This window comes from Oncorhynchus keta, chromosome 34 (genome assembly GCF_023373465.1).
Source record: "Oncorhynchus keta strain PuntledgeMale-10-30-2019 chromosome 34, Oket_V2, whole genome shotgun sequence".
Taxonomy (NCBI): domain Eukaryota; kingdom Metazoa; phylum Chordata; class Actinopteri; order Salmoniformes; family Salmonidae; genus Oncorhynchus; species Oncorhynchus keta.
In genome coordinates this window covers 40114868-40126720 of record NC_068454.1, presented here as the reverse complement: position 1 = coordinate 40126720, position 11853 = coordinate 40114868, and the positions used below count along the sequence as shown (strand labels likewise).

The window sequence follows — 11853 nt, the reverse complement described above, 5'->3', positions numbered from 1 at the left end:
AGCGCAGCACAGCTTCCAGAAAAACTGTTGCTTTCAAACTAGGGATTTCATGGTTAATTGGGGTAAAACAGTAATTCTGCCCAGAGATTATGCATGTATGAACTACACATTGACACATCCAGCCCAAAGCGGGATGTGTAAAATACACTTAGTAGTCGCCAAAGTTCCGGAGCATGTCTTTAATTAAATCTGATGTCAACCAGATGTCATCAAACAGATACCAACTCACATCAACAAAAATACTTAGTACCTCCTTATTATGACTTAGTATCTCATAATTATGACTCACATATCTCATAATAATGGCCTACTATCTCATAGTTATGACTATCTAGCTCATAATAATGAATTACTCTCATAATAACGACTTACTATCTCATAATAATGACTATACTATTTCACAAATATGACTTGCTTATCTCATAAAAATGACTCACATATCTCAAAATTAGGACATACTATCTCATAATAATGACTTAGTATCTTATAACTTGTAGTCAGATTTTCATTTTTTGGTGGCCGGAACGAACTTCCATAGAGATGGGAGGAAAGATGTTGTCTTCATTTTCTGCATTGCAAGCCCATTCATGGAAAATTTGCCTAATGTTTTAAGACTAGGCATAATAGAGGTCTAGCTACAAGGTATTCAAATAATAAAGCAGAAGATAAAATATTCTTATAATTTTTTAATAAATATTTTTTTTGAACAAATTTGTTCAACTATATTGTGGGTTATGGATAGGCTACAATAAGTAGCAGATAAAGGGTTTGGTGGATTATTCATAATTTAAATATTTTATTTATTTATTTAATAAACAGTCAAAAACTAAATATAGATATCAGGTCTAATTCAAATGAATTTCACATCATTTCTGTTTTTAAAACCATTAACGAAAAAAGGTTATTGAACACATTCCTAAAGAAGTAACGCTCCAGCCCTGTTTCCATAGTAACAAAACTCTCGACACTGTCAGACGTTTGTTTTGTCACTCCCTGCAAGTTAGCTCGAAATCCATACTCGGGTTTTCTCCGCACTATTTTTGCCGGTGTCCAGATTTGCAAACGCAGTATAGCTGGTAATGTAAGTAATGTTTTGCAATGATGCTTGAACCTCACATTAACTTACTAGCTACCTACACTTACCCATGTACTAAAACGAACACGTATAGCTAGCTGCTAACGCTAGCTGGCAACGCCTTATTGCTAAGCTAACGTCCTTACCGAGCTAGCAATTTGACCAGCAGTGTACGCTAGGATGACAATGTACTGCGTTCTTTTTTCAACAGAAAGACAACAGTAGACATGAACACTGACACAGATCGCCGACAAAACGACAATGGCAAGTACAATTGGTCTTCAAATTTGCAAAGCTGACTAGCTAGCTAACGTAGCTAACTACCGTTAGATGTGAAGGCCTAGCTAATATCTCTGATTCTGACTCTTGGCTAGCTAGCTAACGTTACACCTCTTATTCTAACAAGCCTCTAAGATGTAAAGTTACCAGGTGAAGGTGCTAGCTAGTTGAAGTAGCTAACGTTAGCTAACGATCTAGCAACAACTTGAAGCAAAGCCTTTATAATTGTGTGTTTTTATTTTATTTTAGGCGTTGGCAATGGTGATGGTGATGATGATTCAACAAAAGCTGCCCCGACTTCCCAGATTCCTGGACTGTCTGACGATGCTAACAATGGTCCTGAGGAGAGGACTAAAGGACGCCGTACTGGAGTTAATGAGTCCGATTCTGCTTATACTAAACTGGCTAAACAAGGAGGACAGAGGGGTAAAAACGGTATTCTGTTTGACCTAGAAATAACAAAGACTATTATCTCCCCTTTCATCTGTGGAAATGAAGTAAGTTATAGCTAGCTATCTGTCTAGCTCATAGACTGTAAAAAAGTGCAGCTAGGTAAAATGACACACCCATCCAGTTTGTAAGGATGGCCGAGCGAGACACTTTAAAAAAAAAAATTGTCGTTAACTAGCAAATAGCTAGTATTATAAACTGGGTGGGTTGAGCCCTGAATTCTGATTGGCTGACAGCCATGGTATATCAGACCGTATACCACTGGTATGACAAAACATATTTATTTTTACTGCTCTAATTACGTTGGTAAACAGTTTATAATGCCAATAAGGCAACCCGGGGGTTGTGGTATATGGCCAATATACAACGGCTAAGGGCTGTATCCAGGCACTCTGCATTGCATCGTGCATTAAGAACAGCCCTTAGCCATGGTATATTGGCCATATACCACAACCCCCTTGTACCTAACCAGGGGTTATTGCTTAAGTATACCAGGGGTTCCCAAACTTTTCCACGCAGGCCCCCCTTTCAGCATTAGGGAACATCACTCATCTCAGACAAGTTATAAATAGCTCCAAATCAAATTTCATTGGTCACATACACATGCTTACCAGATGTTATTGTGGGCGTAGTGAAATGTTTATGCTTCTAGATCCGACAGTGCAGCAGTATCTGTAACAGGTAATATCTAACAATTCCACAACACAACCTAATATCTAACAATTCCACAACCAAACCTAATATCTAACAAATCCTACAACAAAACCTAATACACCCAATCTAGTAAAGGAATGGGGGTAAGAATATATAAGTATAAAATAAATGGATGAGCAATGATAATGTGGCTAAGATGCAATAGTAAAGGTCCCTAAGGTATGCAATGACTGACACGACAAGAGGAAAACTGATGATGCGCTACCCAATTTCAAACTTGCGGCTTGTGCATTTTACTATTACAACTTTAAAGAGTAAGTTGCCAGACTGATTTCCTTTAAAAAAAGCCCACTCCCCTTGCTGATCCCTGGGGCACACCCCACAGTTTGGGAACCACTGTAGTGTACAACATTGGTAACCAAGTTCTTTTCATTCATTTACAGGTTTATTGTGGCACGAGGAGACCAATTTGGACACCAAACCTAATTCTGCATCATCTTACAAAGCTCCAAACTGGTTCTCTGGATCTCCAAAAGCTCAAGAGCAAGCAAGGTACAGCCAAAAAGGCAAATTAAGATGTGAATAATGACGGTTACTCTGGATTTAAAAATAATCTATTTGTGAAGTTAGTTTGTTAGTAATTTATGTCTACTTAGCCAGGCCAAGATGGTTTGTGTTCATCCAAATTTCATATTTGTTTGAGGTTGTATGGTTGTTGTACCCTATTGTAAAACAGGGGTGTGTTCAGTTTGTTAAATGTTTTGTCACATTGCTTGGCGGTTTGTACTGAATGACATGTTTCCCCCAAACGGTGCACACCGTTCTTCAACAGCCTTTGTGTGTTTGCTCCCGTTTGGTGGGTGTGGTGGAGTGTGGGCTGATCAATATGGGCATGGTTACCATTTGATATCGCAAAACCCATGCAGAGCACAGTATGCACATTCAGCCTCTGGGCCACTGTTATCACAACATCCTTCAACTAGTTCTTCAGAACCTCCGCCGTCTCTGACGTATCAAGCATTGCACACTGTTGAGTCCTGCTGAATGCAGCCCAGTTATACAGGCTAAGGCTATTATTAGTATAATGGGTCATTTGACATTTGTAAATTTGTCTTTCTTCCAGCCCAACCGAGAGCTTTCAAAACTACATGTCAACTAATGCTCCCTTTGGGAGTGATAATAAGTCAACTTGGGAAAGGGACTTTGATGACAAAGAGAAGGTAAATGGAGAAATCCTTGCAATTTCACTTCTGATGATGCGCTACCCAGCAAATGTAACAATACTTCCCCGTTCATATCATATTGTGCTACGATAAATTGAGTTAATATAGTTTATTCTGAGGTCTTCGAAGTCCAGTATGCAGACAGACCTGTTTAGATTATTTCGGACATTGACTTCCGTTTTGACAGCATGATATCACCTGCCTAGTATCGTGAAAAGCTACATGTTTTTAGCTCATGACAAATATTAGCTAACCATGGATAGAGTTCTCAGACTCAACACCTACCATATCTAGTGAACTTATAACCAACTATACCACCATCTTTGGCTATATCCCCATTTGTTGCTGAAATGTATTTGATTAGCATCAAATTGTCACTGGCGTTTACCATATTTGAATTATTCTACATTTATCAGATTCCTCTCTTGCAGTTGCAGTGATAGAGAAGAAAGTGACATAGTATGTCCAATAGAAGCTGATGTTGCCAACTGAAATAGGGGGTTTCATCCCGTGTTCAATCCATCTTTCAATCCTGACGTGATTCCAGATGATAAATGACTATTCAAGACACTTTTTGTTTTTGCTGTCAGATCTCTCCCAACAGCCAGATGGAGAACTTGTCCTTAGCATCGGGAAAGAATGAAGATGCAGCAGGCAATTTCAAGAAAACGTGAGTGACCCCATTGAAATGTTTACACCATATATCCACAAGATGGCAATGTTATACTTTTTCATTCACAGCACAGCAGAGTGCAGCTCCAGGCAGCTTGGGTACCTTTACAACTCTCTGTTATATGCTCAAAGATTCATATATATATATATATATATATATATATATATATATATATATATATTGTACAAAAATATAAACGCTACAATTTAAACTATTTTAATGAGTTACAGTTCATATAAGGAAATCGGTCGATTTAAATAAATTCATTAGGCCCTAATCGATGGATTTCACATGACTGAGCAGGGGTGCAACCATGGGTGGGCCTGGTAGGGCATAGGCCTACCCACTGTGGAGCCAGGCTCAGCCAATCAGATTGGGTTTTTCCCCACAAAAGGGCTTTATTACAGACAGAAATGCTCCTCAGTTTCATCAGCTGTCTGGGTGGCTGGTCTCAGATGATCCCGCAGTTGAAGAAACCTGGATGTGGAGGTCCTGGGCTGGCGTGGTTACACGTGGTCTGTAGTTGTGAGGCCGGTTGGACGTACTGCCAAATTCTCTAAAATGTCTTTGGAGGTGGCTTATGGTAGAGAAATTAACATTAAATTCTCTGGTAACAGCTCTGGTGGACATTCCTGCAGTCAGCATGCCAATTGCACGCTCCTTCAACACTTGAGGTGTTATGACAAAACTGCACATTTTAGAGTGGCCTTTTATTGTTCCCAGTACAAGGTGCACCTGTGTAATGATTATGCTGTTTAATCAGCTTCCTGATATGCCACACCTGTCAGGTGGATGGATTATTTTGGCAAAGGAGAAATTTTCACAAACAGGGATGGTCTGCAAATTTGTGCACAAAATTTGAGAGAGGGAGAAGCTTTTTGTGTGTTTGGAAAATGTATGTGATCTTTAATTTCAGCTCATGAAACATGGGACCAACACTATACATGTTGCGTTTATATTTTTGTCCGTATATTTACATTCAAATAGTTAATGTCAAATAGAAATAGAGGTCAAACACACATGATTTCAGTATGTAATTCCTATTGATTATCAATGATATGGGATTCTTTGTACTGTAAGAATACAAATAATTATGAAGTACTGTTTTGTAATGTGAAAAAAAAAACTGGTAACAGCATTTCTGTGTTCATTCAAAAAAAGTTGTGACAAAGTGTTTGAAGTACTGTAATTGCTGGACTATTAAGCGCACCTGAATATAAACCGCACCCACTGAATTATTTAAAAATATGTATTTTGTACATAAATAAGCCACACATGTCTATAAGCCGCAGGTGCCTACCGGTACATTGAAACAAATGAACTTTACACAGCCTTTAAACGAAACACGGCTTGTAACAAAAATAAATAGGCTTTAACGAAACATGGCTTGTAACAAAAATTAAAACAGTAGCCTACCAAGAAAGTCATTGGTCACTATCTGGTAATATGGGAAAAATATATAATTTGTTGCCACTTACCGGTTTTGATAGAACAGGGGCCAGCTCTTAGGCCTATACAGGATGAACATAGTTTGTTTCTAACTTTAAAAATGTAAGTCTCGTCTAAGCTGCATATCGCCCCAAAATAGTGTACTCAATTACTGCACACATTATGAAAGAACTATGCAAACAAATGTTGGATTAGTTTTTCGTATATAAAATGGCCTTAAATATACAAATACTAAATCCATTTGATAAAAAAAATGTTAAATATGGAAACACTGTGTGACAACGGTAACTACAAAAATCATAAATGTTAGTTTCAAATATAAATGAGGTATTTGAATTATAATTATTGTTTTTATTCATAACAAATTGTTATCTTGAAAAAATAATTCACTGGGCATATTTTTACAAATGATATTGTACATTTATTAAAGCAGTATTGTACTGTATTATTCATGCGTTTATAAAAACATTGTTTGGCCATATTTTATTTTTACAAAAAATATGTTAAAATCATATGACTCATGCCAATATTACTTAAAAATGACAGAAAATGCCATTTTCACTGTCTTTTGCTTTTGACTTCCAGGGCCCTTCGACTTGTTTCCATTTGGCAACAAATGCATTTGATCCGTTTTCTAAGAACAAATACTTCAAAATTTTGATTCAATGTTTATCACCCAAGTTTGAGTTTCCGTTTTTTTATTGAAGGAAATGTGTACACACAGTTCTGTGAGAACAATTTGTGGGGCATTTCAGTAGCAGCTAACTATTTCTGCCTTCGCGGCTAGTTCAAACTCTGAAATTTCCGACTTGCTAACAAGTTGAAGTTCAACCAGTTAGCAAGTCAGAAATTTCAGAGTTTCCTTATTCCCACTAGCATGTGATCTGGAGAGGAGTTGCATGTCATGTGACTTCACCAATGGACCTCATTGGCTAGTGTAAGGCTCCCCCTTTTTGTCAAGTTCAATGGTGTTTGTATTTCTTCATTCATGGAAGCAAGTGGATGAAGAGAAATGGTATGTTGCCACATGGCAACATTTTATGCATTAAATGTGAAACATAGATTGCAATGTGAAAAGTAGGGTAATTTACCAAGCGCAACAGTTTATGAGTGTTAATTAAAGCTACACTCTTGGTGTATTTGTGTTTCAGCCCAGCAGCCCCGCTACCAATTGATGGGGCTGAAGAAATGTAACTATTATAACATTTACAGACCGCTTTGGATGCACTTCAATGGTATCATCAATATAGTTTTTAAAATGTTTGAAGCCATATATTGTTAACAAAGGCATTTGTTTAAAAATAATGGATTAAAACAACATTCAATTTTGAGTTATGAAGGGACCGTTTTACTCACAAGCTCATGAGGCAAGTTATGTTATACAATTTTCTTTTGACATCATTCAAGAATCAATAGGTATTGGCCTCATATCATTAATTTTGGTGACCAAAATCGGGCGCAAATATCCCAGATTGCACCTTTGTCTCTCCAGAAGCTTGCAGATTCAATGTGCTGACAATATTTGTTGTGGTAGTCTTGAACCTGGCCTTCCTAGTTCTCATACAATATAGCACTGCCCAAAACCCTTGCCCCATACTTTGTTAGAATGGATAAGGCCGGTGTTATGTGGCCAAGGAATAGAGTTAGTTAAAGGGCTCGTCTTTCTATTTGTCCCATTATGGCATCTGTAACAGCACGGGCAGCGCCATTGAGGCCATCTCCATTTTGAAGTAGTCAGGTTTTTCTTTTGTGTTTGAAAAAAGCACAAAGCTAATAATGGTGATTTACCACCACCTGCAGTGCCGGCGACCTGAACCAAATCTTGTCATTGATCTACTGTGGCACCAGATGGCGATGACATTTACAAACCATTATTAAACCAACTTGAAGAAGTAGACAATAGTGATGCATTGGTCAGCTGTTTGTTCACCCGGACCCACATGCAATTCCTAATAATCCATCCGCAACCGCCCGACTAAATCTGGGACCCTATCTCCGCAAATAGGCTGACAGAAAATGTGATCTACAGTCAGTGACGACGGAACAATTGTTTTGACGGGGTGCCGAATGAATTTTTTTCCAGACTATTTTTGATATGTTTCTGCTTTTCAACTTGCCTATGATTGGACAGCTTTTCTTCAGTCATTACTGCACTAGGAGATTAAATAAACCCTGAAATAATATAATCAATGTGATTTATAACATCAATGTAACAAATCAATGAATTCAATCTAGTTGACGTCGGTTAAGTTCCCCTTTCATCTATGCTTCTCTCGTGCAGCAGACGTTTGGGAACAGGAAGAAAATGCATTAGCAACAACAACAAAAAGGATAGACTTTCCGTGCAAAATTTCCAAATGACATCATTTTGAAATGAAAAGCAGTGAAAACAATCCAACATGTTTCTGATAAGATTTAAGTTTGTCTCGGATGCATATTTTATGTGGTTGGAATACTATCAGATTTTATGACGCTGATAAAGATGGCACCTTTACAGACGGTCCCTAACCGCGCATTCATTATTTCAAGATGCTGAAAGAAATAAGTCATATTTCTCTACTCCTGTTCCAGAGTCCAAATGTACATTTGGTGTATCACTTTACTGCAATAAGTGCTCAATTCTGCAGGAGTTAATATTATATTAGGCTAAGTGAGAGCTTATAGACCTACAGTCAGTTTTCAGTTAGGTTACAATTCCATTTAACCCATCTGGCTACAATTCCCTTGAGGTGCCATATTTGAAGTCCCCGTCTTTTGGCTCTCGAATTTGTCTAAACCATCACAGTCATCACACATAACGTAGTCGGCACTGCTATCATCCTCTTCTAGCACGTCACCAAATCTTTCCCAAACGTTGCTTTCCTGGCCCTCCCTTCTTTTTATTTCCAACTCTCCGTTTCACTACTTTTTTTTCTCTTCTTATTGAATTAAACTACAACATTGTCCTTTTTGCCTCAGTGGACCGGCATTTAAAAAACAAAAAATCTCCCAAGTTGACTTAACACAGCGCGCATCCAACCCAGAAGCCAACCGCACCAATGTGTCGGAGGAAACACCTGGCAACCTTGGTTAGCGCGCGCTGCGCCCGGCCCGCCACAGGAGTCACTGGTGCGCGATGAGACAAGGATATCCCTACTGGCCAACCCCTCCCTAACCCGGACGACACTAGGCCAATTGTGTGTCGCCCCACGGACCTCCCGGTCGCGGCCGGTACAGCGCCCTTAACGCTGCAGTACAGCGCCCTTAACCACTGCGCCACCCGGGAGGCTATATTTAGGGATTTCTAACCCGACTCCTACCCGCCCTTCAGAGGATTGCGATTATGAATCACCGCCCTACGGATAAAACAAAGGGGACTGCGGGTTATGAGTCACTAGTAGACAATGCTCTAAACATTATCTGATCGCTCCCAGCCCATAGGAATCCCCACCCATTTAACTACTTCAACATGGTGGAAGATCTAAATGGCAATGTCCATGCAGAAATGGGTCCTCTAACACTATGGGCCAATGCCAGACTTGCCTGTCTGCAAATAATACTGATGAAAGAGTACAGATGTCCTCACAAACGTTCAGCTCAGTTAGCTATATGAACCAATACATCAACAGACAGTTCGCTAGCTTCAAATAGTGTGATGACATGACCTCCCCTGACTTTGTTTTTGCTACCAATGTGGTCTTTACTCTACAATGCAAGTCATTGAGCAAATGTTTATTTTTTTTATTTTTTTTTAACATTCGCCACCTGTCAGTGACCTGTGTCATCGATCTGTTAAACATAGGCCTACAGCAATGTCTCTTAAGCGTACAACATTGTCAGAGATGGCTACGGCTTCACAGTCAATACATTATTAGAACCATAATGAATAAAAGGACATGTGAAGATATTGTTGATCCATTTTGTAGGGTACAAAAACATTTATTAGTTCAACTGTATCTCAGTTAGAGGTAAGTGTTTTCAGGGTCCATATTCAGTGTTTGCTGTTAGTGTACTCCCCCCTCAACATATCAATATTACCATCAGCTGGCAGATTCTCCCACGTTTTTTATGGTTTTGAACCCTCCACTAGCTCTAAATGTTCAAGAGCTCAGTGTTTTGTTTTCCGCTTTTTATTTCGGCCCCATTTTTGTCCCCCCCACTGTGTTTTAAATGCTTGCATTTTGGTCTTGCAGATCTCAGAAATCTCAGAATTCGACCCCTGTCAACATGTCTACGCTCTTGAGCTTTGGCTATTTAGAGGACCAGAAAGGGGCACCAAATACGCATTCATCAAGTAAGTAGCTGTTTGTGACAGTGGGTTGATGTTGGAACTTCAAGGTCATTTGAATTCAATTGGCAATTTGGCTCATTGCTCAGAAGCACATGTCACATAGACTAACTAATAAAATATTGAATGTATATGAAGTCATATAGATTTATTTGACAATAAATTGATACAAAGGACACCGAAGTAGAGTTGCAAAATTTCAACGGGTGTTCCATTCAGACAAGATGATATGCCTGTCGATAAATCAGTCGGGGAAATCGTGACTTGCATTGTTATCCGTGATCATGGGGTGGGACTGCAAATCAAAATGTGTGGGTGGGTGGGGGGGGGGGCGCACCCACACAAATTAACTTGTGTGTATTCCTGCAGGTTCCAAGGAGTAGAAAGGAGCAAAGGCAGTGACGCACGACTGACTCCTCAATGTTCTCCTCCACAACGTTCCTTCACCAGGTTTTGCCTGTTCACAACCGCTCATAGATCGATTAAAAGCAGTTCGTTTAGGTTCAAGTCAGAGTTAAGGCACTCTTGTCATGCTACATGTTTATGCTTGTCCCTAGACGTATACACAACTGCAAAACTTGATTCTGTTAGATTGCGCTCACAGACCCACTCTGTTCTGTGCCTGAAGTTGCTAATGAACTGCATTTTCACTGTAACACTAACAGCTAATGTACTAGCCTGAGCTATGCTCTTGTTCATCTGTTGTAGTTTGGGGAATGATGGTTTACTTTTAAAAGGTGTCTATGGCTTAGAAGGGCTCCTCTAAAAATGCCTGCTGTTTTGAAGTGTTATGTCTTTTTTTTGTGTGTGTGTGCCTCGTTATGGTTGCTATAAAGATTTGTTTTAAAGAAAATAAATGTGTGGTGCATGGAAGCATTGGATGTGTTCTCATTCTCTTTGTGTGCTTAATGAAGCTCAATGAAGCACTCATTACCATTTCAAATGGTATCTAGACATGTATTAGTTGGAAGTGTGACTCGTAGCTAGATTGTTCCAGAAACCTGAGATCTCTATGAATTGACTTACATAATTGTTCCTTCCTCTTTTCCACTGTCGTCATAGTGGAAATTGTGTTCTACCGACGTAATTGACACAGGATACAAAGTGAATATTCAATATCATCGGACATATTTCTCCCCGTAAATGATTAAACAAGTTCCCTAAGTTAAATAAAAGGTTATATAATTTTTTTTTTTAAAGAATGTTTTAAACAAATGACTAGGATATGCGGCATATCTAAAACAACCGGTGAAGGTAATATGTTTTGATGATACACACACACACACACACACACACACACAGTCAAATATTTGTGCACACTCAATTGGTTTGGAACCTGAACGTCATGAGATGCCCGGGATTCTGTGACAATTACGTAACAGTCTAGTTCGTGTTTGAAAACTGGCCAGGACAGCCATTTTTGTTTGTGTAACAACATTCATCGTGTTTTGAGAATGGTTGAATGGTTTGAGAATGGTTGAATGGTTTGAGAATGGTTGAATGGTTTGAGAATGGTTGAATGGTTTGAGAATGGTTGAATGTTTTGAGAATGGTTGAATGCACCTGGCAATCAGAACATTGACTTGGCTTTTTAACCATTTCACTCAAATTCAATTGCATGGCCCTTGTACAGTATATTTCACCACCGAAGTAATGAATAGGTTTTAAAAAAATATATATATATATATATATACTGTTTTGAGTCATGACTTTGGATCTGAGCCAAGTATTTGGAAAGTTTGTCTGTCTAAGTTAGTGTTTGTTTGAGATCACTTCATGTTTC

The 11853-nt window shown here is 38.8% G+C and overlaps 1 protein-coding gene across 4 annotated transcripts; it reads left to right on the top strand.

The window, feature by feature from the left end:
* Positions 1-936: 936 nt before the first annotated feature.
* On the top strand, positions 937-10943 carry LOC118367125 (uncharacterized protein C7orf57 homolog). Of its 4 annotated transcripts, none has more exons than XM_035750195.2 (9): positions 937-1081; positions 1287-1339; positions 1604-1780; positions 2902-3010; positions 3582-3678; positions 4272-4351; positions 6955-6993; positions 9976-10076; positions 10440-10943. In XM_035750195.2, exons 2-9 carry the CDS (start codon positions 1303-1305, stop codon positions 10451-10453), a joined length of 654 nt encoding a protein of 217 aa, XP_035606088.1. In that variant the 5' UTR covers positions 937-1081; positions 1287-1302; the 3' UTR covers positions 10454-10943. The 4 variants fall into 4 exon arrangements, with proteins under 4 accessions (XP_035606088.1, XP_035606087.1, XP_035606091.1 ...); XM_035750194.2 differs by having other exon boundaries at positions 1604-1789; XM_035750198.2 differs by lacking the exon at positions 6955-6993.
* Positions 10944-11853: the final 910 nt, after the last annotated feature.

What these genes read in the sequence shown, in the direction of transcription:
- LOC118367125 (XM_035750194.2), top strand. Translation starts at nt 1,303, where the DNA reads ATGAACACTGACACAGATCGCCGACAAAACGACAATG. An exon ending in ACTTTGATGACAAAGAGAAG is followed by an intron (nt 3,679 to 4,271) that starts GTAAATGGAGAA and finishes TTTTGCTGTCAG; the next exon opens with ATCTCTCCCAACAGCCAGAT. An exon ending in ATTGATGGGGCTGAAGAAAT is followed by an intron (nt 6,994 to 9,975) that starts GTAACTATTATA and finishes TTGGTCTTGCAG; the next exon opens with ATCTCAGAAATCTCAGAATT.